At 32.5% G+C, this 27,428-nt stretch overlaps 3 protein-coding genes and 3 pseudogenes across 3 annotated transcripts; 3 read left to right on the top strand and 3 right to left on the bottom strand.

Moving 5' to 3' along the window:
- The first annotated feature begins 508 nt into the window (after window positions 1-508).
- LOC145937121 (uncharacterized) lies at window positions 509-2,061 on the top strand. The gene is made up of 3 exons (XM_083039991.1): window positions 509-677; window positions 929-1,889; window positions 1,978-2,061. The coding sequence occupies exons 1-2, from the start codon at window positions 509-511 to the stop codon at window positions 1,885-1,887; spliced, it is 1,128 nt and encodes a 375-aa protein (XP_082896117.1). The 3' UTR covers window positions 1,888-1,889; window positions 1,978-2,061.
- Window positions 2,062-2,639: 578 nt separating this feature from the next.
- On the top strand, window positions 2,640-4,704 carry LOC145937964 (uncharacterized). The gene is made up of 2 exons (XM_083041308.1): window positions 2,640-3,377; window positions 3,700-4,704. The coding sequence occupies exons 1-2, from the start codon at window positions 2,640-2,642 to the stop codon at window positions 4,702-4,704; spliced, it is 1,743 nt and encodes a 580-aa protein (XP_082897434.1).
- Window positions 4,705-14,162: 9,458 nt separating this feature from the next.
- On the bottom strand, window positions 14,163-16,342 carry LOC145937966 (uncharacterized; annotated as a pseudogene).
- Window positions 16,343-18,498: 2,156 nt separating this feature from the next.
- LOC145937967 (uncharacterized) lies at window positions 18,499-20,651 on the bottom strand (annotated as a pseudogene).
- A 2,631-nt stretch (window positions 20,652-23,282) lies between these two features.
- Window positions 23,283-25,134, top strand: LOC145937968 (uncharacterized; annotated as a pseudogene).
- Window positions 25,135-25,919: 785 nt separating this feature from the next.
- Window positions 25,920-26,979, bottom strand: LOC145937969 (uncharacterized). The gene is made up of 3 exons (XM_083041310.1): window positions 26,748-26,979; window positions 26,472-26,647; window positions 25,920-26,396 (listed from the first exon to the last, which is right to left on the bottom strand). The coding sequence occupies exons 1-3, from the start codon at window positions 26,977-26,979 to the stop codon at window positions 25,920-25,922; spliced, it is 885 nt and encodes a 294-aa protein (XP_082897436.1).
- Window positions 26,980-27,428: the final 449 nt, after the last annotated feature.

Genomic DNA, 27,428 nt, shown 5'->3' on the forward strand with positions numbered 1-27,428 from the left:
GATTATAACAAGTAGTAGTACCTTCTCCACGCACCGTGGCGCCACAATCTTTAGAGTGATTTTTTTCTTTCCCTCTCTTTAGTCCTATAGTTCGTGACCGAGCATAGTGACTTCTCTTATTCACATACATGTGTTTTGGGCGTGTGGATTGTACACATGCATATGTGTATATGGGACCTACAGTTTAACGCCGGTTCCGAATGGCCAATGATGTTTTTATTTACATCTTAGAAAAGTTCTCTTGGCAAGGTGTACTCTCAGTGATTTGCCGTTGCCTTCCGAGAGGAGAACGAACGAATGTAATCTTTTTTGGTCTTACCGGGGATCGAACCCGGGACCTTCGACTCTATAGACTCTGTTTGCCCTCTATAGACCACGCTCGCTCTCAAAATTCTTTCCCTAGCCCATGCCTTTATGCTTCATAACGTTTTTTGTGCTCGAAGGAGTCACATCATAGAGTGATTGTAGAAGAATAGAGAGATAAAATAAGAAGAAAATTATGAGTACGATGAAGAGAAAAGTGAGTGAGGCGGATCTAGACGAGATGAATAAGCAGATGAGAATTCTGCGTAAAAAACTGAGGAGACTCACGAAGGCGACGGACGAAGAGGTTATCGAACATGCGCCCGCCATTGTTGCTGACGAGGCACAAGACCAGGCGGAAAATAAAGAAAATGGTAAGTAAATAAAGGTGCTCGTAAGCGTCCTAGCAATGAGCTCTCATGAGAGGGGGGACATATCGCACATTGCTCGGCGATGGGCCTTCACTAGAGGAAGGACATATCGCAGTTCACGGCGATGAGCCTTCACTAGAGGAAGGACATATCGCACGTTAGTAAAAATCTCGCGACGATGAGCCTTCACTCGAGGGAGGACATATCGTATGTATTGCGAGTCAGCTGTTTGTTTTTTTTGTGTTGCTACGCAGCTGCCCCGAGCGATCTCGTAGAGGACCTTGGGGAAGAGGACGCGAGCGAGGTGGAGAAGTCAAATTCGTTCACGTCAGATGGAGAATCAGACACGGAAGAGGAGGATAGGGCGAAGAAGAAGAAGAAGAAGGAGGCAGAGGTCCAGATAATAAGCCTCAGCGATGAGACTAGAGAAAGGTTATGTCTAAAAGCAGAACCATCTCAGTCGACCGACATCGTTTTGCATCCAGTACTGGTGATAGAATGGAAAAACTGGATGCGTAAAGGTCTATACGAAGGAGACGAAGAAGACCATAAAAAACGGGAGGAAGAAGAGAAAAAATTACGGGAGGAAATAATGAAGAAATTTTCTAGAAAAGGGACCTTGCACGTAGAAGCCCCTAAGCTCAATCCAGAAATTCTGGCTTATATGTCAGGAGTAGCAAAGAGCAGAGACCAGCATTTTGTGTCCTCGCAAAACGCATTAGGCTCGGCAATGGTAGCTATAGCAAAAGGTATCTCGTTAATCTTAGAACTGGAGGAAGGGGACATTTCGAGTACCCTCTTAGAAAATTTGGGTAATGCAGGAAAACTCATGGCCGGTCTGCATTACCAGCAATCAATAATGAGAAGAGCTTTTATTCTACCGGGCATCGACGAGAAATACAGAGAGTTACTAAAGAAATCGGACATTACAGATGATCTGTTTGGCAATGAATTGTTTAAACGACTCAAGCATACAAAATCACTGGGTAAGGTAGTGGAAGATCTCGCTCCTCACCAGCAAGCCAAGAAGCCTCTGAAGATGTCAAACTGGGGAAACAGGAAAAGCCTGCCGATGAAGTCCAAGGGCCACTCACAGCAGACGTGGAAAGGAGGCCCTCAAAGATCTCTGCGGTTCAAAGAACGCCAGAGAAACTCGCAGTGGAACAGGAAAGCATCCACAAGACCGACGAGATCAGACCATCGCAAACACTAGAGGTGAGAAGAGTGGCTGGTCGTTTAAAATATTTCGTTAAGGAATGGAAATCGATTACTAGTAATAAGTTCATTCTTAATTCTATAAAAGGATACAAGATTCGTTTTACGTCTCAGCCGGTTCAAGCGCAAGTTCCGACGGCACCATTACTGCGTGACTCTCAGTCTCTAGAAGACGTTAGAAGGTCGATAAATAAATTGTTAGAATTAGAGGCCATTAGACCCTGTGTCTCAGAAAACCCACAGTTCGTATCATCTTATTTTTTAATTCCGAAAGCAGATGGATCCTTCAGATTCGTGTTAAATTTAAAGAAGCTTAATGAATATATTCAAACAAGACACTTTAAATTAGAAGACGGTCGTACAGCAGCAAAATTAATCTCCAAAGACGATTTCTTAGCAAAATTAGACTTAGAGAACGCGTATTTCCTAATACCGATAGATGAAAGCTCGTCAAAATATTTAAGATTTATTTTCAGGGACCAATATTTTGAATTTTTATGCCTGCCCTTTGGTCTTAACGTAGCCCCATATATATTCACGAAAGTCTTGAAGCCAGTCGTGAATTATCTGCGGAAAGGAGGTTTTTCTTCGGTTATATACTTAGACGATTTACTACTCATTTCATCATCTAGACAGGAGTGTGTTAGTAATGTGAAGACATCGATTGATCTCTTGGAAAGTTTAGGATTCATCATTAATTACAACAAGAGTAGTGTGGAGCCCAGGCAAAGGACAGAGTTCTTAGGAATAATGTACGACTCTAGAAAAATGGAGTTGGAATTACCAGAGGATAAAAGACAAAGAATACTCAGGTATTTGGAAGAAATTAGTCCAGGGAAAGTAATCTCGCTTAGACAATGGTCAAGTTTTGTGGGCTCAATTAACGCAGCTTGTCCAGCAGTAAAATATGGCCGGTTGTATATGAAAGGTTTTGAACGCATTAGGTATTTAGAATTATTAGAAAATGAAGATAATTATGACGCAAAAATTAGTATTCCAGAGAGCCTCAGATCGGATTTTGAATGGTGGAAGAATAATATTCCAAAATCCTCGAATCCTATTAGGCAGGGAAATTATAAACACGAAATTTTTTTCGACGCGTCCACTACGGGATGGGGCGCGTTCTGTGAAGAAAAAAGGGCTCGAGGTTTTTGGACTGAAAAAGAACAAAAGTTCCATATTAATCGTTTAGAATTAAAAGCAGCATTGTTCGCGCTAAAGAGTTTTGCTAGGGATATCAATAGTTGCGAAATCCTTCTGCGTATGGATAACACCACGGCGATAGCTTATGTTAATAAAATGGGAGGAGTACAACATCCCAATCTACATAGGATTGCGAAAGAAATTTGGCAGTGGTGCGAGGCGAGAGACATCTGGTTGGTGGCCTCGTACATAAAATCCGAGGACAATGTGGAGGCTGATCGAGAATCGCGGATAAAAAACATAGATACGGAATGGGAATTAGCAGACTATGTGTTTCGTCAGGCGGTAGAGGCGTTCCAAAAATTGATTTATTCGCCACGCGTTGCAACACAAAATGCGAAAAATACTTCTCTTGGGAAAACGATCCAGAAGCGTTAGTAGTGGACGCTTTCACTAAAGACTGGCATTCAGTAGGGTTATTTTGGGCATTTCCGCCATTTGCTCTTATTTTAAGAGTCCTAAAAAAGATTGTGGTAGATAGGGCCACGGGAATAATAGTAGTTCCCTATTGGAGTAGCCAGCCTTGGTTTCCCTTATTCATGAAGCTATTGATCAAAAAACCCTTAATTTTTAAGCCTTCGCCTACATTACTTTTATCCCCTTGTAGATCTATTCACCACCCGCTAGCAGGGAAACTGTGCCTGATGGTAGGAAAATTATCAGGGAGTCGTTCAAAAGGAAAGGACTGCTAGGATCGTCTCTTGACATCTTCGAAGCCTCGATAGCGGAGTCAACTCACAAACAATATGCAGGTCCGCTAAAACAATGGTGGGCATTCTGCTTAGATCAAGGGCTAGACCCCTATCAACCAGAAGGAAAGGAGGTTATTCGGTTTTTGACAAAAAAATTCGAAGAAGGAGCGGCTTACGGATCCCTAAACTCAATAAGATCGGCGATTTCCTTGATTAGCGGTGGCAGTATTGGCCAGGATAGAAATATTTCCAGATTTTTTAAGGGAGTATTCATGCTTAGATCAGCAAAACCAAGATACGACAGAACTTGGGACGTTAGCATAGCTTTTCAGAAAATTGAAGAATGGTTTCCTCTGGACGAGTTGACCCTCGAGTGCTTGATTGAGCGGCTCGTACTTTTGCTTGCATTAGGTACGGCGCACAGAACGCAAACATTAGCTTTGATCAAGCTTTCTAATATCAAGCGTAGTTCGGAGGGATATGAAATAGAAATACCGGATAGAATTAAAACTTCTCGTCCGGGCGCATATCAGCCGTTGTTAGTCTTACCAGTTTTTTCGGAAAATCCAAAGTTATGTATTGTGTCAACAATTGACGTTTATATTCGAAGGACATCGCAATTGAGAGGCGAGATAGATAATTTATTTTTGACAACCAAAAAGCCATTCAGGGCAGCATCTGTGACAACAATAGATAGATGGATTAAGATGGCGATGTTCCGTTGTGGAATAAGCGAAAAATTCACGGCTCACTCTACGAGACATGCGGCGACTTCAGCAGCGCTGATAAAAGGGATCGATGTAGAAACCATTAGGAAAACGACCAGCTGGTCGAATAATTCGAAAGTTTTTGCTAAACATTATAATAAAGTTATTGTTTCAACCAAAAAATCCTTTGCGAAAACACTTATGCAGAGTTAAAGTGCAATATATATTTATATGAATAAATAAGTTACATATATATATAGATATAAAAAAAAAAAAAAAAAATAGCAAGCAAATAAAAATTATTTCTCTAAACCTCTACTTGTTATAATCGGGAGAACGAGACCTGAAGATAATTGACAGATCAAACGATCTCGGAGAGAGATGTTCGATCGTAATTATATGAAAGGTCTCGTTCGAGCGATTACTCCCACCCGATTGAATTACTCAATTCTCTACCTGTGGTTAACTAATAATTTTTATTAAACATGCTAGTGCTCATGGAGCTCTAAACTATATGAAGCATAAAGGCATGGGCTAGGGAAAGAAAAAAATCACTCTAAAGATTGTGGCGCCACGGTGCGTGGAGAAGGTACTACTACTTGTTATAATCGCTCGAACGAGACCTTTCATATAATTACGATCGAACATCTCTCTCCGAGATCGTTTGATCTGTCAATACCTAACCTTAGATTTATCCTAAACTTCTCAAACGGATTTATCGTAAGATTTATCGTAAGATTTATCGTAACAAAAAAACTTCTCAAACGTGTTTTCAAATTTTATAAATGTATGTACAATATATTATACTGTATATAAATATTTTTAGCAGTTAAAATATATCATAAAAATAAAGTTTTATTGTCATTTTAATTGCTTTTTCAAATATAAAAAATAATGATATAATTCCAAGGAAAATTTATAATAATTTTATATTTAATACGCAAACTAGAAAGAGTAAACAAATTGAGAGTATATTTTTATATGTATCGTATACATATATTTTTATGTATTATTATGTATATTAATGTATTTTTATTAATTTTTATTATATTTCTATTATATATATATATATTTATTTATTATATAATTTCTTCAGATGAATCCACTACTTGATTTTTTGGTGGAAAATAACAGTAGCAGTAGCAGCAGCAGCAGTAGTAGTAGCAGTAGTAGTAGTAGCAACAGCAGCAATATCGAAGATGAATTTTTAACAGACGACGATGAATATGATGATCATGACCATGACATTCTGTTTCCAATCCTACAAATACTGCTAGTTGGTCATAAAAGACATCGAGTTGAAAATTATATCGAAGTTGTACAGATGCAGAATTCAAAGAGCATTTCAGATTACATCGTAATATTGTTATGACATTAATCGGTATATATGGAAATTATTTATTACATTACTACATTTTTTAATTTTTTAATTTTCAAAAATGTTTTCAAAATATTAATGATCTGTTATTACGTATTTCTTTATGAATGAGAATATGTCAGATCGAGTAATTTCACAGTTAGTTGTTTTGTACGGATTAATGAATGGCATATCCTAAAATAAAAATAAATATAAAATTTTATTTTATTTATTTATTTATTTATTTTTTTTATGAATGTTTTTTATTTTTATATCGCTAGTACATTAATCAACAGGGTAGTTAAATTAATAGACCAAAACTAGCCAATAAATTTGTCTAAGTTATGACTTTTTCGACCATATGGTTGTGGTCCTTTTAAAGTATAACTGAGATATTAATTAAATTTTTTTTTTTTATAAAATTTTATGATTAATTTATTTTATAGTTATTTCACATTTGTTAGAGCTCATATAGAGATATAGTTTATAGAATAAGGTTTATTCGCCTTTGATATTTATGAAATATACTTGCAATTTTGTATAATTCTGAATATCAAATAGTTGATTATTTCTCACTATTGTTATTTTTATTACTTACTTTTATTTGTTTTATATAAACTTCCTTTATCCTTTTTGTACTTGAATTTACAGATGAACTTGCAGAAAGTGGAATTCTGCCATCGCATTCATTTGGTCGACCGAAAATAACTGCAGAATGGAGTTTACTAATCACATTATGGTTTCTAAGTAACAGTGAGCCATATCGTACTTTATCGGATAGATTTAACGTATCCATATCATCAATATTTCGAGTGATTCGGCGAGTGATTACTTGGATTCAAACCAAATTAGATGATATAATCAAATGGCCAGAAGGAGGATCATTAATTGCAGTTGCTCAAGGCTTTCAAAATAAGAGAGGAATTTCAAATTGCATAGGAGCAATCGATGGCTCGCATATCACCATTCTACAGCCAAAAGAAAACGTTGCTGATTATTGTAATAGAAAAAAAAATTATTCGATAATATTACAAGCAGTTGTTACGTCTGATATGCGATTTACAAATATTTATTGTGGTGAACCTGGATCACTCCATGATGCCAGAGTTTTACGGCGGTCAAGTCTTTATTGGGAATCAGAAAATAATAAGGATAGAATATTTCCAAATAGAACGTTTATATTAGGTGATTCTGCGTATCCATCTCTATCTTGGTTAGTACCACCATTTAAAAATAATGGCCAACTCACAGCACGACAAATTGAATTTAATTTTATACATTCGTCTACGCGCATGGCAGTAGAAAGGGCTTTTGGCGTATTAAAAGGACGTTTTCGACGTTTAAAATTTTTCAACGAATATCAAGATATTCAATTTATAGTTCAAATCGTTATTGCATGTTGTATTTTACACAATATATGCATCGATGGTCTTGATGGTATGGATTTATATGATGAAGATAATGATGCGAATGTTGTAGATGTTTTAGAAAATGAAAGAGAAAATCACAGACACGAAGAAAATAATAACGATCGAAGATCAAGTTTATTTTATGAAATGTTTCCGCAGTAAACAAATAATTACATCATATTTGTAAATCTTATAACCCTGTGTATTTGTACTTTCAGAAATAAAATTATTTTTGTGCGTACTCTGTCTATTCATTTTTTAAACCTTTATCACAGATATACAACTACTCAATACATTTGCTTAAAATAGAAAAAAAATCTCTTGAGAAGCTTGTATAAATTTATGCAAATACATTATGTACTATGTAATGACTCGATGAAACGAAACCTATTATAATTAATAATAAACTAATAGTTCTTATTGTTAAAATGAGATTACTTTGAAAACTTTTATAGCCTTATTAATTTAGTAACAACATACAATTTTTAATAATAAAACTAATATTAAAACTATTATTCAATAATAAAACTATTATTTAATAATAAAACTAAAAACTTTGGCGTATAGGAAAATTTGTGAAAATTATTATATAAACTTCCTAATAAAATATAATGACATATTTTTTATAACAAAACAAAAGAATCTGTTTGAAAAACTGTTTAAACTATAAATATATTGGCCCATATTCTCAACTTATTTATATCGATAAAAGCGCTTTTAAGAATACAGTTTACTATACTTGCGTTTTTACCGATTAAAGTGATTTGAGAATACTGGCCATTATATTTTACTGAAACTTTTAAAGATAAAAATTATTGATTAAAATTATTAACAAAAATTATTTTTATAAAAATACATATTTCTTACTTTTTAAATGACAGCATATTATTAGCCGAAAATGAGTCTTTTGATTCTATTAATTGTTTCAATAATTGGCATTTTTCATTTTCAATTCATTCGTTCTCTATGTCTCTCTTCTTTCTTTTGCATTTTCCTATTTACTATCATTTCTTTCCATAATAACTGTTTTTCTTTCAATTGTAATTTCTCATTTATTTTCTTCAATTTTTCATCTTCTTTCTGATTTTTTTCAGCTAATACTTTTAGATGTTCCAACCATTGCTTTTCTAATTCCAATTTTGTTTTGCCAATATATGTTGCAGATCCAGCTCGACTTTTTTTCTTTTTCCAGAAGATGAAGTTTCAGAACATGATGTTTCAGAAGATGGTGTTTCAGAACGTAGTGTTTTAGAACGTGGCGTTTCAGAACATGGTGTTTCGAAAGGTGATGCCATATTTAATAATTCCTGTTGGCATTCCATTCTTGAAATTTTTGTTGGTAAAATTTCAGATGTAAATGAAGACACTTGTTTTCTTGCCGATGATATTTGCTGTTCAGATTCGAATGAAGATGATTGTCTTTTATTTCCAAAAACTGAAGAACCGATTACGTGATTGCAATTAATATTTTTCCGGTGTCTAAACATATCTTGCATTTCGTCAAAATAAGCAAATGTCATTGGACTTCTTCCCGATTTGGCATTATTATTGACACATTCTTTATATTTCTTTAAGAGAGCATTAAATTTCCATCTGGTCTGATCAGCAGCCACCTAAAATTGATTAATCATAATATTTATTAGTTATGTTTTATACCGATCGATTTCAAATCCATATATATATAAAAAGCAATTATACTTACATTATATCCTAATGTTTGTTATTCTTTCGCAAGATTCTGCCAAAAGTTTCTATGTTTTTTAACATTTTCTTTATCTGGTTGCATAGCATTATATGCAGCTAATAAACTTAATGTGGCATTGTGGTTCCAATAGAATGCTATAATACATACATTACATATGACGCACAAATCTAAATGTATACCTCGATATCAATTTAGGAAATTTTTATCATAATTTCAATTACTTATGGAAAACTATCTAAAAATATTGATTAATTCTAAAGATTTGAAACTGTTGCTGTGAAAGACTTTGAGAGTATGCTTACCCAGTAAGCAAAATGATATAAATTTTGCACAAAGTTTGCAGCAAATTCGAGCACGCCTTTGTAGCAAAATTGCGACAAGGTGTGTCCGCATAAAGCTTATCTTTTGTTGGATAGGCTTGTCGTAACAACATGACGCAAAATTCATGCAAATAATAGAACAAGTTTTGCTGTGCACGGCGTGATAGAAAATTTGTGGCAAGAACAGGACAAAGTTTGCTCTTGCACGACGAGACGCAAAATTCACGCAAATAAGAGAGCAAACTTTGCCGTGCACGACGTGATAGCAAATTTGTGACAAGAACAGGGCAAAGTTTGCTCTAGCACGACGAGACGCAAGATTCACGCAAATAACAGAGCAAGCTTTGCCGTGCACGGCGTGATAGCAAATTTGTAGCAAAAACGACGCAAAGTTTGTCGTAACAGTGCGGATCGTAATTAAATTAATGAGATCATTAAAAGGGTTTTAATTAAAAGTATTAATTAAATTTTATATAAATAAATAAATAAAAATAATTACATTTTCTATATATTTTGTTATTTATATTAATAAAAAATATATAGAAATTTAAATTATTTTTATTTATTTTTTTACATAAAATAAATTAATACTGTTAATTAAAGCCCTTTTATAATGATCTCATTAATTAATTATGATCCGCACTAAGATTAATATTATTAATTTTTCTAAAAGGTAGGAAAATATTAAGCGGTTTCTTTGAAAATTTTTTTCAAAAATATATATTTTATATTTATTAAATATATATTTTATATTTATATCTATATTCATATTTTTATTTAATTGAGTAATTTATAATCATAGAGAAGCGCTCCTATTATTATAATCTATAGCCTATATATATAGACCGCTATTTAATTATATAATTATATAGATATATATATGTATTACACCACCGATCACACAATTCTGAAAAATTTAATCAATCGGAATCGAGATGAACTGATCGACATCACCTTTTTTTCGTTATTAGAGCTGCGTTCCCAAACGTTATCCGGATACATTCCCTCTCTCTATATACATATGTATATATATCATTCAAATAGCGTTTACCAATAAAGCAGATTTGATCGACTCGAGATCGATTAATGACATGATTGACCAATCACAGCCGTTTATTCTTCAGAGAAATGATTGTGATTGGTTAATGACATCATTAATCGCTCTCGAATCGATCAAACCTGCTTTATTCGAAAACGTTAAGAAAGAAGTGATATATAATGTTTTCGAATGAAGCAAGTTGGTCGATCCAAGAGCGATTAATAACGTCATTTCTGTGAAGAATAAATGGCTGTGATTGGTCAATGACGTCATTAATCGCTCTCAGAGCGACCAAATCTGCTATGTTCAAAAACGCTAATAGAGAGAAAGGGAGAGCATCCGGATGACATTTTGACGCAGCCTAGGATGATATTACATTTGTCATATGTCGAAGTATATCGAACGTATTAGCGATTGATTAGCGGATAGAGAATTTCTAGAGTCTTTATTGAGAATTTCTAAGAGAATTTCTATCTGATACCCAATCGTAACGTCCAACAAACACATTGTTATATGTCACGTGTATTTAGATGATGGGAAAATTGATACCTGTAAAATTATATAATGACTTTAATATAATCAATATAATTAATTTAAAATCTTGATCCTTAGAATTATTCGTTATATATTTTGATTTCTAATCTTTCTAATCTTATATATAATAATTATAGACAATAATAAATATATTATCTATATAAATATAAATATAATTAGTTTATAAATATATTATTTTATATTTATATTTATTTTATAACTTATAGATATTTATATTTGTCTATAATTATTTTATTTGAAAGAAATTTTACTAGAAATTTAAACATAACAGATAATTCTAAACATCAAGATTTAAAATTAACTATATATGTTGATCATATTAAGGTCATTATAATTCTGCGATAGATGGCATCAATTTTTCCGCCGCCTAAATACGCGTGAAGTAAAGCACAATTGTCTAGTCGCCAAGTCATAATGGTGGAGGTATGGTGAAAGTCGCGACGTACGTGTGAGCCTACTTGCCGTGCTGCTCGTCTCAAATCTAGCATGACTTGCAGAAATGTTGATTCGGGTTTCATTATTTAATCATTCAAGGTGTCATTGTAGATTGTAGACAAGTTGAACAGGATCAATTTCGTCTTGGGAGTTCTCAGCTAACAGCAACACCTGCAATATGGAAATTTTTCTATAATAGAAACGTATGTAAAGTTTTGCTCTATTTTTATGAACATTCTTTATACATATTCTATATACATAAATAGAGAGGAAAGAAATATGTGACTTTGTTTTGAAAAGTAAAAAATATATTTTAGATTTTATTACATTTTAAAGTGATATATCAGAAAGCTCCATTTATTTCAAATTGCAAAATTGATTCAGGCATAGACATATAGAATAGACCGGCCCCTACCGTAAGAGACAGTGTAATAACATATGAAGGATAGCAATAGCATTCCGAGTATACTTCTCTCTTTCTTTTGGCCGCGTGGTGGGGGTAGGTAGAAAGAAAAGAAAGAAAGAGATATACCCGGAACGCTATTGCTATCTTTTATATGTATTACGCTGTCTCTTACGGCAGGGACCGGTCTATTCTATGGCCCGTATTCAGAACGCGCTTACAAAGATGTTAGCGCGTTGTAAACGAGTTCTGAATACGGGCCTATATGTTTATGGATTCAGGACTCTATCTTGATATTGATGATGCAAGTTTGTAAAATTACCTATCTTGTTTCAACTTAGGCTATCCTTCTCGTAAACTGCTTCTTTAGTACCTCTCTTCTCCAAGCAGGCACTCAAACTCCAATGTGAAAGGATCTGGAATTTGTCTCGTTTTTTTTCTAGGAAACAAGAACGAATTTGAATTTATATTATATCTATGATTATAATATATGTTATTAATTTTATTTGTTATTAATCTATCATTGAGTCAAATTATATAAGCATATATATTAATAAAATATGTGATTAATATATAAAAGTAGCAATTTTACGATTATACCCTGTTTATGTCGAAAAAACAAATGCAGGAGACTCAGAACAAGCAAATATCGAAAAAACAATGCAGGAGACTCAGAACAAGCAAAATTTGTCTTATCGGTTTCTCCTTCTTCATGATGCATCAGTATCGCTATTGGATTTTGATATTTTATATAATTACTTTTATACATTACATAAATACTTTTTTATCACATACATTAATCACATATTTTATTAATATATATATGCTTATATAACTTGACTAAATAATAGATCAATAACAAATATAAAATTAATAAGAGTATCACAAATATGATAATTAAATTATTATTATATAAAATGTTATTAATATAATCAATGGTACAAAAAAATAAAACTTACGAGAATTTCAATTGGATGTTTACGTCCAGTTGGCTTCAATTAAATAATGGATCAGTCCACTTGACATGTCGAAGCAATTTTCCATTTTCAACCGATCTACCTAGAAATTTATTTAATCATTAAACTGCGCTTGACTTGGCACTAAAAAGTACTTAATAAAGATGAAAACGTTTGTGTGTAAACCCATTTTCTGTAATTTAAACGACAATGTCGCTATTATTACATAATATATATAATGTAATAATAGCAACATGGTCGTTAAAAGTTACAGAGTAGGCTTACAATGGCATTGAAAAATGCCGATTTAATCGAGAAGAATTCCATATGTGGTATTGAAAAATACCGATTTAATGCGAATCAAGATTTCCACTGTTGAATTATTAAAAATATGGCACTTTTCAGTGCTGTTTAGCCAATGAAAAGTGCCAGTTGGTGCTAAAAAGTGCCTTTTGTTTTCTTCATCTTCGTCCCCCGGGCTGCTCTTCTTCCGCTTCCATTTACTTTTAGACTTCAATTCTTGAGAATACACGAACAATTTCGTATACGAAAACAATATCCATTTTCTGTAATTTAAACGACAATGTCGCTATTATTACATAATATATATAATGTAATAATAGCGACATGGTCGTTAAAAGTTACAGAGTAGGCTTACAATGGCATTGAAAAATGCCGATTTAATCGAGAAGAATTCCATATGTGGTATTGAAAAATACCGATTTAATGCGAATCGAGATTTCCACTGTTGAATTATTAAAAATATGGCACTTTTCAGTGCTGTTTAGCCAATGAAAAGTGCCAGTTGGCGCTAAAAAGTGCCTTTTGTTTTCTTCATCTTCGTCCCCCGGGCTGCTCTTCTTCCGCTTCCATTTACTTTTAGACTTCAATTCTTGAGAATACACGAACAATTTCGTATACGAAAACAATATCCATTCAAATATGAATCATTGTTCGTACGAAAGTTGTTTGTACATGCTCAAGAATTGGGATTTTAATCTTCTTTCTCTGCCATTTCCTGTAAATGTAGAACAATTAACCAGCTTTCAATATTGAGAAATTAAAAAGATTAATTATAAACAATTAACAATATATTATAATATGCATGATCAGAATTTAGTGAGCTTTCTCCACTTGTTCCTAAATTTTTAACTTTTTTAAATGATGCTTAGCCTTAATTTCACTCTTGTATTTTTCTAATCTAATTCTTTCTCTCTCTCTCTCTCTCTCTCTCTCTCTCTTTCTCTCTCTCATACGTAACTATTTATGTAAAATAAATAGTAGAGAGAGAGAGAGAGAGAGAGAGAGAGAGAGAGAGAGAGAGAGAGAGAAGTGGAATTAGATTAGGAATATAAAAAAGTAATGGAATTAAGGAGGAACACCACATCATTAAGAAAAGAGAATTAGCATTTAAAAAGAGATGGAGAGAGTTGTTTATAGAACCAAATTTTGATCATGTATAAAAAAATATATTGAGTTTCATACAACTGACCTAATTTTCTTCTGGTTGCATCATCTCGTTGTGTTCGTCGCTCCATAACTCTTTTTCATTTCTTCCTTCCGGACGATTTCCTCCTTCCGGACGATTTCCTCCTTCCGGACGACGCAAGTTGTTGCGGGCCCTATTTCTATGCCTCTGTTTGGCTGTTCGCACAGCATCCCGCATATAGGTTTGAAACGCAGACCGCATTGGTTTTCAAAATTTTTATTTTCACAGATGGCATCTGCAAAAGGAAACAAATATAAAATAGTATCATTAATAACACAGCTTTAGTATTATGTGTAATAGTATCATATACCGTAAATGGCTTTCACCAAATTGGTATTGTATAATGGACGTTGATTTTCCTCACGCCCGAACCAAGTATAAAAAGTCATAAGAGAATCTTGAAAAATCTCTTTCACGCACAAATTAATGCTTTCCTTAGCATTGAGTCCACCAATAAAAATCAAATAATTCACCTATAAAGAATATTTTGCATTTATATTTTTATTTACATGTAGTTATGTCAAGGTTATTAAAATTATATATATTATATATATACATATATGATAAAACTTTGTTTTACTTACCAATTTCATATATGCTTCATCATTGGCAGTTTCAAATTCTTCAATGGCTGCAACAGATGAAATTGGCAAAAATGCTGGCTTTTCGGGCACATGCTTTCGCTTGTTGGTCATTTGATGAGTTAGAATTCGATCCAATTTTTGGTGTATTTTTCTGTAAAAAGCACATAATTATATATAAATAATATATTAAAATATAAAATGACTGACATTGTTTATGTAATACGTTTAAAACTTACTGAACTTCCAAAGTTAATTGATCCAGTCTTCCATGTATGGCTCTATAAATATTTATGTTATATTTTTGTATATGACTATAACATATATTTCAATTATAAAAATTTCTACTTAATGTACACTCACTGAATTTCTGGTCTCACATTATAAGATTCTCCTCGAGCTAATGATGCATAATTTGAAGTTGGCCAGATGTTTGAAGCCTGTAACTGAGTGTCATGTGGTGTATTTAATCGGTTATTACTAATGTGTTGTGTATAAGTAGCATGTGGTTCGTGTGTGAATGATTGCGTTGTATGAGTGGAATTAAAACTTTGTTGTGTGTGAGATGATGATAGTGACTTTTCATGTATAGGTGCTTGTGTTGTGTGAATGACTGCTAATGGTTGTGTGTAAGTTGATGAGTGTGATGTGGCATTGAATGGTTGTGGTGTGTAACCGTCTGCTAATGGTTGTGTGTAAATTGATGAGTGTGATGTGGCATTGAATGCTTGTGTTGTGTAACTATTAACTGTTAATGGTTGTGTGTAAGTTGATGAGTGTGATGTGGCATTGAATGCTTGTGTTGTATGTGTTGATGATTGTGCGTTAATCAATGAGTGTGTTGTGTCACTGGCATGTCCTGTATGATTGTCATGGTTGATTATAGGTTGTGTGTAAGTGAGTGAATGATTAGCATGCGTATTATTTGTATCGGGAGAATGATTCTCCAATACTCCCCGTAACTCAGCGACATCGTCTTCTATTTCATTGCCCTGCATCTCGGTCGTCTTGTGTCTTCTTACATCTGCTTCGTCTGAAGATGTTGTTTGAAATCGTCGCGGTTTAGTAATATTCCGCTTGGGACGATTATCCATATTCTTTCTTTCTGTAAAAAAAATATATTGATATATGAGATTAATTATAAAATAAAATATTTAATTATAAAGTAAAATTATATATACATAAATTATATCTTTAAATATATATAGGTATATATAATTAACAATTTTAGATAATTATTCAAATACATGTGTATTTATATATATAAAATTGTAAATTATATATATTGTGACGTGACGCCTTTTGAGCGCCATCACAAGGGCAATAGCTCGACCGGGGAGGGAAGGGGAGAGCCGTCCTGGGGTTGCTTCTCACACCCTGAGAGATAGCGACCTTAAAGCGAAAAGATTATATTTTATTTTTATAATATTTCCTGCGTTACCGTACCGAGCGAACGTGAGTTGAAATAACCGTGACACGACTAACTGAGTGGAGGATCCCTCAACGAAATGTGCAGCAAGATTCCGGAGATCCAAGGAGGAAACTACCGTAAATGGATACCGTGCCAAAGGTCATGTATCGAGTTCCCGTCGCTACCGCCATCCCGAGATATTATCTAAACTATAAACTGTTCTAGAGATCTGCTGGAAGCGCTAAAGGATACCGAGAGGCCCCCCTCATGCTGCAGAGTGAGGAGAGGGCCCTATATCAACCCATAAACACCTGCGGGAAGGATTGGATGACGGCCCGGCCAGCCTGCCAATTCAAACCCCGGAAATCAAGAATTATGAGGTGATACCGCCACGATACCGGAAAGAGCGGGAAGCGAATCTTCGAAAATCACGGGTACAAGGACGAGGGCGCTGAGGGATCGATGGGCGGATCCCGGCAGCCCCACGGCGACCGAATATCGATAGGATGCGCGGGAAATCGGCGCGGAGCTCGAGGGACCTAAGGACTCTCTCTCGGAGAGTCACTTCTGTCTGGCGTACGGAACGAGTGAGAGGGACTCCAGGACGACAACCGATCAGCCTTGCGAACCTATTGTAAGCCGCCACTCGGGTAGTTCGTGAATAGAAATTGTTCCCGGTCCAGCTAGTGTCGTGTATTACCGTGCCATGGGTTAAAGTCTGTCGAGTAAAATCGACAGCTTTATACCGAATTACCGTTTCCGTTTAGCGGAGCATAGTTGCTCCAGAAAATTGTTACCGCGATACTGGCTCATACCGGGTACCGCGAAAGTGTCTCTCTCAGGGAAGTTGCCGCCGACAGTCGTCATAAGTTAAGACTCGAGAATTATATTGTATTGTATCGTATCGTATCGTTGTTTTTGATGGAATTATAAGATCGCGTTAAATAACATCGGAATTTGTGCGTGGTCGCTCTCTGCGAGTTACCGTTACCGTATCTATTGCGAGGAACTCGGCGAGAGTCGTAAATATAACGCGAAATTACCGTTTGTTTCATTTCGTAAAGATTCCGTAAATATCGTCTCGTCCCGTCCGTTCGAGTGACCTTCGTGGCAAATAACATTATATATCATCGTGGTGAGCCATTGGGGACTCCTCGTTAATACCGTAATTACCGTTCATTAATATTCCGACATTTCGAGATATCGATTGTGAAGACTGTAGTCTCGCGCGCGTGAGGAATGCTGCGACCACATTCCGGAGTTTTTGTATACCGCGCTTACCTTCTCGCACCTATTGTTCGCTACCGGAGCTAGTTTCGATTCGAATACGTTTATATACCGCGTGTACCGATTACCTCGCACGTGGATTCCCACCGTAAGGTAATCGTTTCCTGTAATTTCGAGATTATTACTGTATCAATTGTATATGTCCTTCTAATGTTATGTGTTAAATATATTTGTTAATTAATTATTGAATATTGAGTGTCAAATAATTTCCTCCCTCTTCTCCAGAATCTCTCTCTAGCGTTATCAAAGAATCGCGCCCCTCTGCCATACACTGGGCTAGGCGCAGCCGGACCTTTATATCAAGTTTCTTAAGATATTCTCGTTACCGTGGCGCGAGAAATCGCGCTTGGCGCCCATTTATTAGCATAGAGTTTATACTGTAAAGTACCGCATTACCGTTGACTATCTATCTCGTTACCGTATCGCCTACCTACGTTTCGATAGATATCGCTCCCGATTTACATTGCACGTCGCTTTCTCGAGAGCGGCGTTCTCGAGAGAGGCAAAGGCGTCGCAAAATAAATATATGTATATAAAATTGTAAATTATATATATATATATATATATATATATATATTTGAATATAATTATATAATTTACAATTTTGTATATATATATTTTCAAATCTTTTCAAAAAGGGAAACCAATAGTCATCGCTGGAACATTCAAGAAAATCAGTCATGCAAAAGAGTTCCTAAAAAATAATTAAAAGTTGGATATATTATTTTATTGGATATATTGGATATATTATTTAATTCAAGAAAATTTAGAAAATAGAAAATTTAGCGACAGGATAAGCAAAATTTGAATAATCATATACTTACATAATTACATTTGTATATTAATAAATGATTCCCGTTTTTATTCTTCTTCAAGCGCAGAAATGTAGACAACATCTAAAATATTTGAAGAATTCAATTATTATTGCCATTCTAATTAAACTGAGTAAAAGATATATGAGACAATTATACAAACCTGTATTTTGTTAGTCATTCTGGAGATTCTGTTTTTCTTCCTGTAAATAGTATCTAGAGGAACAACTAAATGCAGTTTTATTTTTTTACAGATTATCTGTATGTATAATTGCACCAACTACATACTCGTTAACTTCGGATTCATCTTCGTCACTACTATCACCTATCGATGAACTACTCCAATAAGGCATTTTGTAACATTTGAAACGTACCTGATTCACTTGGATACAAAAAATTTCATTACTTATTGAGGAACATTTAAATATTTGAATTGTTGAGGACAAAATGCCAATATCAGAATGAATCTACTTTTTGAAATTTTTTTACAACCAGATAATATGTGGTATTATCCATGAAGATATTAACAATGAGGCAAATCGATCCATCGTGTAAAATACAACAATTATCTCGTGTATCCAAACTGAACAGAATTCTGTTGAATATCAATTTTCGATACTGACAGCTGTTTGGATTAATATTAGGCGGAAGAGGACCTTTATTATGCGCTGCAAATACTTGCGTAGAAGAATCAGTGAGTTTGGAAGAATAAGTTTGATTACGATGCAAATTTGTTCCACAAGCTTCCATCTCTGACATTCTATTGGAAAACTGTTGAAGAGGAAAACTAGGTTTTCTGCAGTATTTTCTGAAAACTGGCATATTATTTTCATAAGGAAAAGCTGAAAATGAATCAAGGGGACCTAATTGCCTCACGTCACTTGTGAGATGAAGAAGACCGTGCACATTATATGAAATGAATGATAAACCATAAAGATTTTCACATCGAGCAACAAATTTTTGTAGAGCAAGTTCAGCAAAGTTTAAATGTACTTTTGATGGTAAAGTAGAAATCAATATTCTTGTGGCAGTATGCAAAAACAAAAAATGAGTATATACTTGTTGATTCAGAAGACCGTATGTTACTATAGGACCTGTGTACAATAAAAATTGACGAAACTGTTGCCTTGCATTTAGAAAATTCATTAATTGCTCTAGGACGTCTTGCAAAATCTGATGGACAATATGTTTTAAGATTATTTAATCTTTGAGATATTATAGCGATGGATCTTGCTGGTAATTTTGAGAAACGTGTATATTTACCACATATCCATGCGGATAAAAGTTTCTTCATAACGCCCAAGCACACTAGATGCATATATTCAAAGGGAACTTGTGAAACCATACCTATGGGTAACATTGACAATGGACTTTTGCCATCATTGTGATGATCTTCATTTATACACCTTAGATATTCTTCGTTTGTACGAAGAGGATGATTAATACTACTAAATGTAGATCTGCCTTCATATCGTAAACCAGAAACTTTGCACTTTGAACAAGGATTTCCAGATGTATGACCTTTATGATTAAGAATAAAAGCACGAGCTGGTGCATCGGCTATAAAACATCTTAAACGTATTGGTATCTTATTACCAGCAAAATCTATACCACCGTTGCTTATTATATTGTTAACATCAGTAACAAATTTTTCAAAGAATAAATTGGAATCATGTGGTTTCTCAGCACCACTATATATTCCAATTATTATTGGCCTTGTATATTTAACATTTGCAAGTCTACATTGAATTGGCCAGATGTGAATACTTCCTACTCTATCTAAACTACATCCATCTGTATTAAAATCGATTTCTAATTCATGTGGTATAGATCCCAAAGGAAGACGTGATAACGTTTTAATAATTTCTGCTTCAAGAGAGAAATGAATATATTTTCCTGGATCTACTTCGGATATGACAACAGGTGTACGTGGAGTTTTTAAAAGAGTTCTACTATCTTTTGGCAACGAAAAGAAGCATGTGTGTGTTCGAAGAACAGATAAAATATTATTACATTGCACATGTGTAAAATTATTATTAACAAAACACGCAGCCAAACGATCTTGAAATGTTTCGTCATTGGAAGTACTGAGAAATGATGAGGAAGTGGAATCTTCACTGCCATTATCATTACTAATAGACAATATATCATTATCGATATTATCGGAAAACGTAATATTAGAGATATCGTTAGCAATATCGTCCGTAAAAGAAACTTCTGTTCGAAAGGAATCGTTAACGTGAATAGAAGAAGCAGCATTATCCGGCTGTTCAGGTGTAACAGAATCTTGTGCAATATTTAAATTCAAAGTATTTTTAATTTCTAAAGCAATTCGTCTTCGTTGCCTTGCAGATAACCTGTGAAAACATTTACGCGAAACAGAATATTTAACTGGTTTCATACTCGCCTCGAAAGTCTTGCAGAAATCTTCTATAAAATATAGCCTCTGCGAAGAATATTATTATCCAGAAGAACTCGGAAGCTCGCCTCAAAAGTCTCTCGTCAAAATCTTGAATTTTATCCTCTGTGATAACCTTATGGCACTCACGGCGGTTGTATTCAGAAGAACGCGGGAACAGTGTTGGAGGTTATACGACAAAGACTCGCACATGCCTAGTAGCGCGCATTAAATGTGCGCAGCCACACGTGGCACGTGATTACGCCATGCACGGCAAGGTTTGTTCTGTTATTTGGATAAAATTTGTGTCTCGTCGTGCTAGAGCAAACCTTGCCCTGTTTTTGCCACAAATTTGCTATCACGTCGTGCACGGCAAGGCTTACTCTGTTATTTGCACGAATATTGCGTCTCGTCGTACTAGAACAAACTTTGCTCAATTTTTTTCGTAAATTGTCTGTCATACCGTGCATGACAAGATTTGCTCCATTTTTGTCGTAAAATTGCTATCATACCGTGTATAGCAAAATTTGCTATTATTGACGTAAAATTTGTGTTTCACCATGATAGCATTATTTGCTCTTGTCTATGCGTATAATTTACGACAAGCCTTTCTCTATTATTTGTAGCATTATGTTAACGAAAAGTTTGCCGTAAATTTACTCGAAATATTTAAACAAGACGAAGCAAGACAAATATTTGCTAGAAAATTGTTGTGAAAATTGATACAAACTTTGTCGCAAAGCTTTAGCGAAACGTGATTTTAGCACTCTTGGCTATCTGGGTACATTCGTCTTTTCCCCTCTTCTTCAATGGCTCGCACTTATGATTATTAAATGCCTCCGCATCAATGAAAATGCCTTCACAAGTGGCACAAATGTTAGAATTGAAATCCTACAATCAAGTTAATAAAAAAGTTAACCTAAAATCTAAGTTATAAATGTATTAATGAAAGTTACAAATCTTATATTAATGTAAAATATAAATCGTTATTTACGATTATAAAGTACATAAGTACTTACCATTGTAATTTTTTATTGCATGCAAACAAGTCAAATAATAAATATAAATATTATATAGATTCATCGAAATGGGACTGTTGTTCGCACAGAGCGTATTGCGCAGCACATATACTATTTACGCTTGTGTGCGCATGCTACCGGGACTCATTTTTAACATCACTAGTCAAAAAACACACTCCAACTCTCCTCCCGAGCAGAGTCGAAGAGTGTTGATTGAGTTTGAATGAAATTCTAAATGGAAAGCGACGTGTGTCGATTTGTGTCAAAAATGTCGATTGTGTTCCCTAAAAGGAAAGCAGCCTCAGCAGAACAAACCGCTTTATAGCAATCGAATGTGATTGGCTCTTACTTTTAGAACCAACAAATCAGTGTCGAGATTCAGCGGAAAATCTAGGGTGCTTTCCAATAAGGACACAGAGTATCATTCTATCTTCTTTCAATACCAGTGAACAACAAAGATAGAATGATACTCTATGTCACACTGTGTCCTTATTGGAAAGCACCCCTAATAACGCTGCCCAACTGTTGAGTCTGCTGAATGCGGACTAGGGATGGGCGATGTTCGAAAAATACATCGATGTCGAAATAATCGATTATTTAAAAGATCGATTATTGAGCATCGATGCTTTTTAAAAAATATTGAAACATCGATTATTTTTTCATTCAAATTGTTGCAAAACTCGACGCTCTGTACATCTGTTGATAATAAATAGTTTAATTTAATAAATATATATAAACACTCAAAATCAATTTAAATAAAAATAAAACAATAATAATAGAAAATTACCATCTAGACTGATGGAGCTATTACTCGGATTTGAGATTACATCTCCACTTATTAATGAAGAACGGTCAGATGAAGTCGTCGCAATCCTTGCACTAAATGAAAATAACCGAAAACCAAAGATTTAAACAAATAATAAAAAGATACACAAGGAAATTTTAGGCACCAAAAAAGAAAGGTTATGTACTAGAAATCACTACAAACTCATGAATATATATAATATAAAAACTAAATATCATACATGAACATTATATCTTACCTGCTCTCATTCATATTGTCTCGCATTCATCTTCTTAACTTAACACAATTCACAATTTTATTTTCAGAATACCTATTTAGATAGATATTAGTATCTAACTTAGGGCCTGAGCAGAATGGCTGACTTATAACCTTAAGACAATGTTTTATGCCTTAAGTCTTTGTCTTAGGTAACGCACAATAACTGTGTTACGTCTTTAGTCTTTACGTATTCGCTTCACGCTGTAGGAAGGAATAATATGTATGTATAAACGCAAATAATTCTATTATACAATTAATAATAATAAATGAGTATTTTATAAATAGTTATGACATAATACATTTTTAACTCAGAAATATGTAATAATAATATTTAATACTTTGAAATATAATTCAATAAAAGTGAATATAACCTAACTTTTTTGTTCAAAGAAATTCATTTAATGTACTTATAAATAAAATGTTCTACCAAATCAAATATTATTTGATTTTATAGTATTATATATGTTTAAAAATCTTGCTAATTATTAAAGTTGTATAATATTTAATTTAATTTATTTTACAGAAAACAATTCTAATTTCAAGTGTATTAAAATGGTGCAAAGAAATAAGCAATTTTTATTGCTTGTTTTATATTGGATGCTTTTATATAAATTATTAAACGAAAAAAAAAAACATATTAGATGGTATAAAAGAAAATGGACCGTACGACCCATAAACCAATTAAGATATAAATATGGAGATTATGAAACACTTTTTCAAGATTTAAAAGATGATGAAAATTTATTTTTTCGTTATACAAGAATGAATTTATTATTATTTAACCAATTAGTTCAATTAACTGAACCTTATTTAACAAAAAATAGTTATCGAGCATTTCCTGCAGAACAAAGATTGATAATAGTATTAAGGTAATTATAAAAAATTCTTTTATTATTTTTTCAAAATAATTTGATCTTGTACAAATTACAATAAAATACAAATTTTATTAAAGTAACAAAGACAGATTCTGATAGATAGACTAAAATAATTATCATACACCAAGTGTAAATGTTGAATAGTATTTATCTTTTGTCAAATATATGTTTGTCAAAAATATGAATAATAATTTAAGAATTGCCTAAAATAATTATTGTTACTCAAAATGTTTTAATAGAGAATGAAAGAGAGAGAGAAAGAGAAAATTAGTAATCTTTTTATAATAAATAATATTAATAATATGGATTTTGCAATAAAAAAATGTATTTCAGATATCTTGTCACTGGAGATCTTCCTTTGTCTATCACTCTAGCATTTCGAATTGGCGAATCAACAGTGCGTATGCTAATTAAAGAAGTATGTCAGGTTTTAATAAATGTATTACAACCAATATATCTATCACAACCAAGTGAAGAAGAATGGAAGTCTTATGCTGAAGGTTTTTGGAAAAGATGGAATGTGCCAAATTGTGTGGGGGCAGTAGACGGAAAACACATTATTTTACAATGTCCCCCTAATTCAGGAAGTCTTTTTTTTAATTATAAAAAATATTATAGTATCGTTTTGATGGCAGTGACGAATCATGTATACAGATTCACGTTAGTTGGTGCATACGGTGGTAACAGCGATGGCGGGATTTTTAATGATTCATTAATTGGAGAAAATCTGAAAAACGAAAATTTAAATCTACCAAAAGGGACTTTTGAATTACCTGGAAGTCAGGCCCGTACACCAACTTTTTTATTGGCAGACGATGCATTTTCATTAAATACGAGAATTATGAAGCCATATACTGGAAGAAATTTAGATGAAAAACAAAAAATATGCAATTACAGATTTTCTCGAGCTAGGCGAACAGTCGAAAGCGCCTTTGGAATATTTTCCAATAGATGGAGAATATTTCGACAATCCATTTGCATGCTGCCAAAAACAGCTGATACGATAACAACAGCATCGCTCTGCTTACATAATTTTGTAATATTTGAAGAAGAACGATGTAAACTAAAGTCATACAGCACAAATGAATTTCTTGAAAACGATGCAAATGAACAGGTAAAAAGAACATTTAAATATATTTTTATTTTGCAGTTAATAATAATATATAACTTAATTTTTAGTGTGTATTTAAAATTTTGATAAATTTGAAAATTTTTAATATTAAAAATTAATATAATAAAATAGTTCAATAAATGCAAATAAATGATATATGTATATTGTAAATTATATGTAATATTGTTATTAAAACATTAATTACTGCATATTTTTATATAATCTGATTAACCATACTATTTTTTTTATAAAGGAAATGTAGTGGTTGTCTTTACCGGAAAACCTATGTTATGATAAAACCGTATCTTCTGCTTCGAAACAAAGAGATACATTGTGTAAATATTTTGTATCGCCAGAAGGAGAAGTTCCATGGCAATACGATTACGTACGAAGAGGTGCATATGGTGAAAACGTTTAATAATGAAAATAATGGTTTATACACATGGTTTTATACACACACATATACACACATAATTTTTAATTATTTATTTAATCTTATTTTTTCTAATAAAGTATTAGTATGAAAAAAGAAAATATAATAAGTGTTCAAAAATTATAATGTTACAACAGAGCTTTAAAGTTGATGATCTGTATGCAGGAATAAATATTTATGTAAAAAACAATTACAACAAATCGAGTTTTTACAATAATTATATAATTGACAAGATATACATTACAAATGTATACAAATTAAGCAATTGAATTAAATAATAAAAACATAGCTAATAAGGAAAGTGATTCAGAACTATAATGCACATTCAAATTAATAAGTAAATAAAAATAACAAATACATAAAACATCTTAAAGAAAAAATAATAAACAATTATATCATAACGTCTTACTTTAAGAAAAACTTAATATATTAAAAACATTTTCTTATTACCTATTATAATCTTATATTATATGTTATATGTAAGTCTTTTAGTAATATCACTTAATATCACATAAATAAAAAATCTTAAACAAAAATATTTTTTTAAGCATATTAAAAATAAAATTATAACATTGTATTTAAAAAAACAATGTAATTGAAAACATTATTTTTAACTCTTAAAATCTTACTTATATATAACTATAAGATATAACAGTCTTTTTTATAATATCACATATTATTGTAATAATAAATAATACTTTACTAACAAATAATAAAAAATTGAAACAATTTATGAAAAAAATTAAAAATTATTAAAAATATTAAAAATATTACATTTTTTGCACTGGAGAAAATAAATCATCTATTATCATTTTCTTTCTGATATTTTTCTCAAATTGTGGAAGACTTGTCAAGTGAGCAACAATAAATTTAGCAAATGCTTCGTCTTCATTGTTTTCATGTTTGTCATCTAAAACATTGATGATTTTCTGGCTAACCGATGAAAATATATTTTCTAATTCCTTTGTTTCATCAACTTTACTTTTTTTATATTTAACAGGTTTTATATGTAATACATCTGATTCTTTATCAATGTTCCGTTTATGTGTTACATGTGCTTGAAGAGTATTTTCTAAAATATTTTCTTTATTCTTTTCACCATTAAAATTATTATCTCCTGTTTCTTGACTTGATTTTTCTTTGGTATCAGATACTTCATTTGAACTAGATTTTCGAGTTTCTATTGATAGCTCTAAAGATGTAGAAGATGTTAAAGTTTCATTTGCTTGTATATTATTGAATGTTCTGAAAATATAAGAATATATAAGTGTACATATATTATTAATAAAATACGGATTTTTAAGCAATCATCATTATAAACCTTCGTCTCTTGATAAATTGTTAAGGAAAGATAATTGAGTATAAAATGCGAATGGTTTATGAGTTGAAGCACCACTTCCACTCTTATATTGACTCTCTATGATTCGTTTCTCACGATTATATTGATTCCTTAAAGATGTGCATCTAGTTTGACAGTAATCAGGCGTATAAAAATTACCTATAAAAATGTTGAGATAAATTCATCATTATATATATAATATAATTATATAGCAATAAGACATAAGAAATATTAATTAAAAATTATATTTGATATTTACCATAATTTTTATTTTGCATTATTTTAGAAATTTCTTGCCAAGCATTGTCTTTAATTATTTTATTTTTAAAATCATTGTGTCCTTTATTGTACAGAAATGGACGTTCTCTATATAATTCAATTAGAAAAGCATCACCGTCTTTTTCTTCTATTGAAATATTATTTCCATTTTCATTTGACACTTCATTGTCTGTACAATATGCATTAGATTCATAATATTGATGATCTTCCATTTTAATTGACTAAAAAAATTAATAAAAGGATATAGACAACATGTGTATTAGATAATATATATAGATTTAGTTAAATGTTATACAACTTTAATAATTAGCAAGATTTTTAAACATATATAATACTATATAAAATCAAATAATATTTTATTTGATAGAACATTTTATTTATAAGTACATTAAATGAATTTCTTTGAACAAAAAAGTTAGGTTATATTCACTTTTATTGAATTATATTTCAAAGTATTAAATATTATTATTACATATTTCTGAGTTAAAAATGTATTATGTCATAACTATTTATAAAATACTCATTTATTATTATTAATTGTATAATAGAATTATTTGCGTTTATACATACATATTATTCCTTCCTACAGCGTGAAGCGAATACGTAAAGACTAAAGACGTAACACAGTTATTGTGCGTTACCTAAGACAAAGACTTAAGGC

The sequence above is a fragment of the Prenolepis imparis genome, unplaced genomic scaffold (genome assembly GCF_030444845.1).
Source record: "Prenolepis imparis isolate NDT839.2.m4 unplaced genomic scaffold, iyPreImpa1.0 SCAF_6, whole genome shotgun sequence".
NCBI lineage: Eukaryota > Metazoa > Arthropoda > Insecta > Hymenoptera > Formicidae > Prenolepis > Prenolepis imparis.

Excerpts from the sequence above, each read along its gene's own strand:
- LOC145937121 (XM_083039991.1), top strand. The coding sequence starts at position 509 with ATGAAGAGAAAAGTGAGTGAGGCGGATCTAGACGAGATGAATAAGCAG. Across the intron at positions 678-928 it reads GGCGGAAAATAAAGAAAATG|CTGCCCCGAGCGATCTCGTA; the intron begins GTAAGTAAATAA and ends GTTGCTACGCAG.
- LOC145937964 (XM_083041308.1), top strand. The coding sequence starts at position 2,640 with ATGTACGACTCTAGAAAAATGGAGTTGGAATTACCAGAGGATAAAAGA. Across the intron at positions 3,378-3,699 it reads ACTATGTGTTTCGTCAGGCG|ATCTATTCACCACCCGCTAG; the intron begins GTAGAGGCGTTC and ends ATCCCCTTGTAG.
- LOC145937969 (XM_083041310.1), bottom strand. The coding sequence starts at position 26,979 with ATGGAAGATCATCAATATTATGAATCTAATGCATATTGTACAGACAAT. Across the intron at positions 26,648-26,747 it reads AATGCAAAATAAAAATTATG|GTAATTTTTATACGCCTGAT; the intron begins GTAAATATCAAA and ends ACATTTTTATAG. Across the intron at positions 26,397-26,471 it reads ACAATTTATCAAGAGACGAA|AGAACATTCAATAATATACA; the intron begins GGTTTATAATGA and ends TCTTATATTTTC.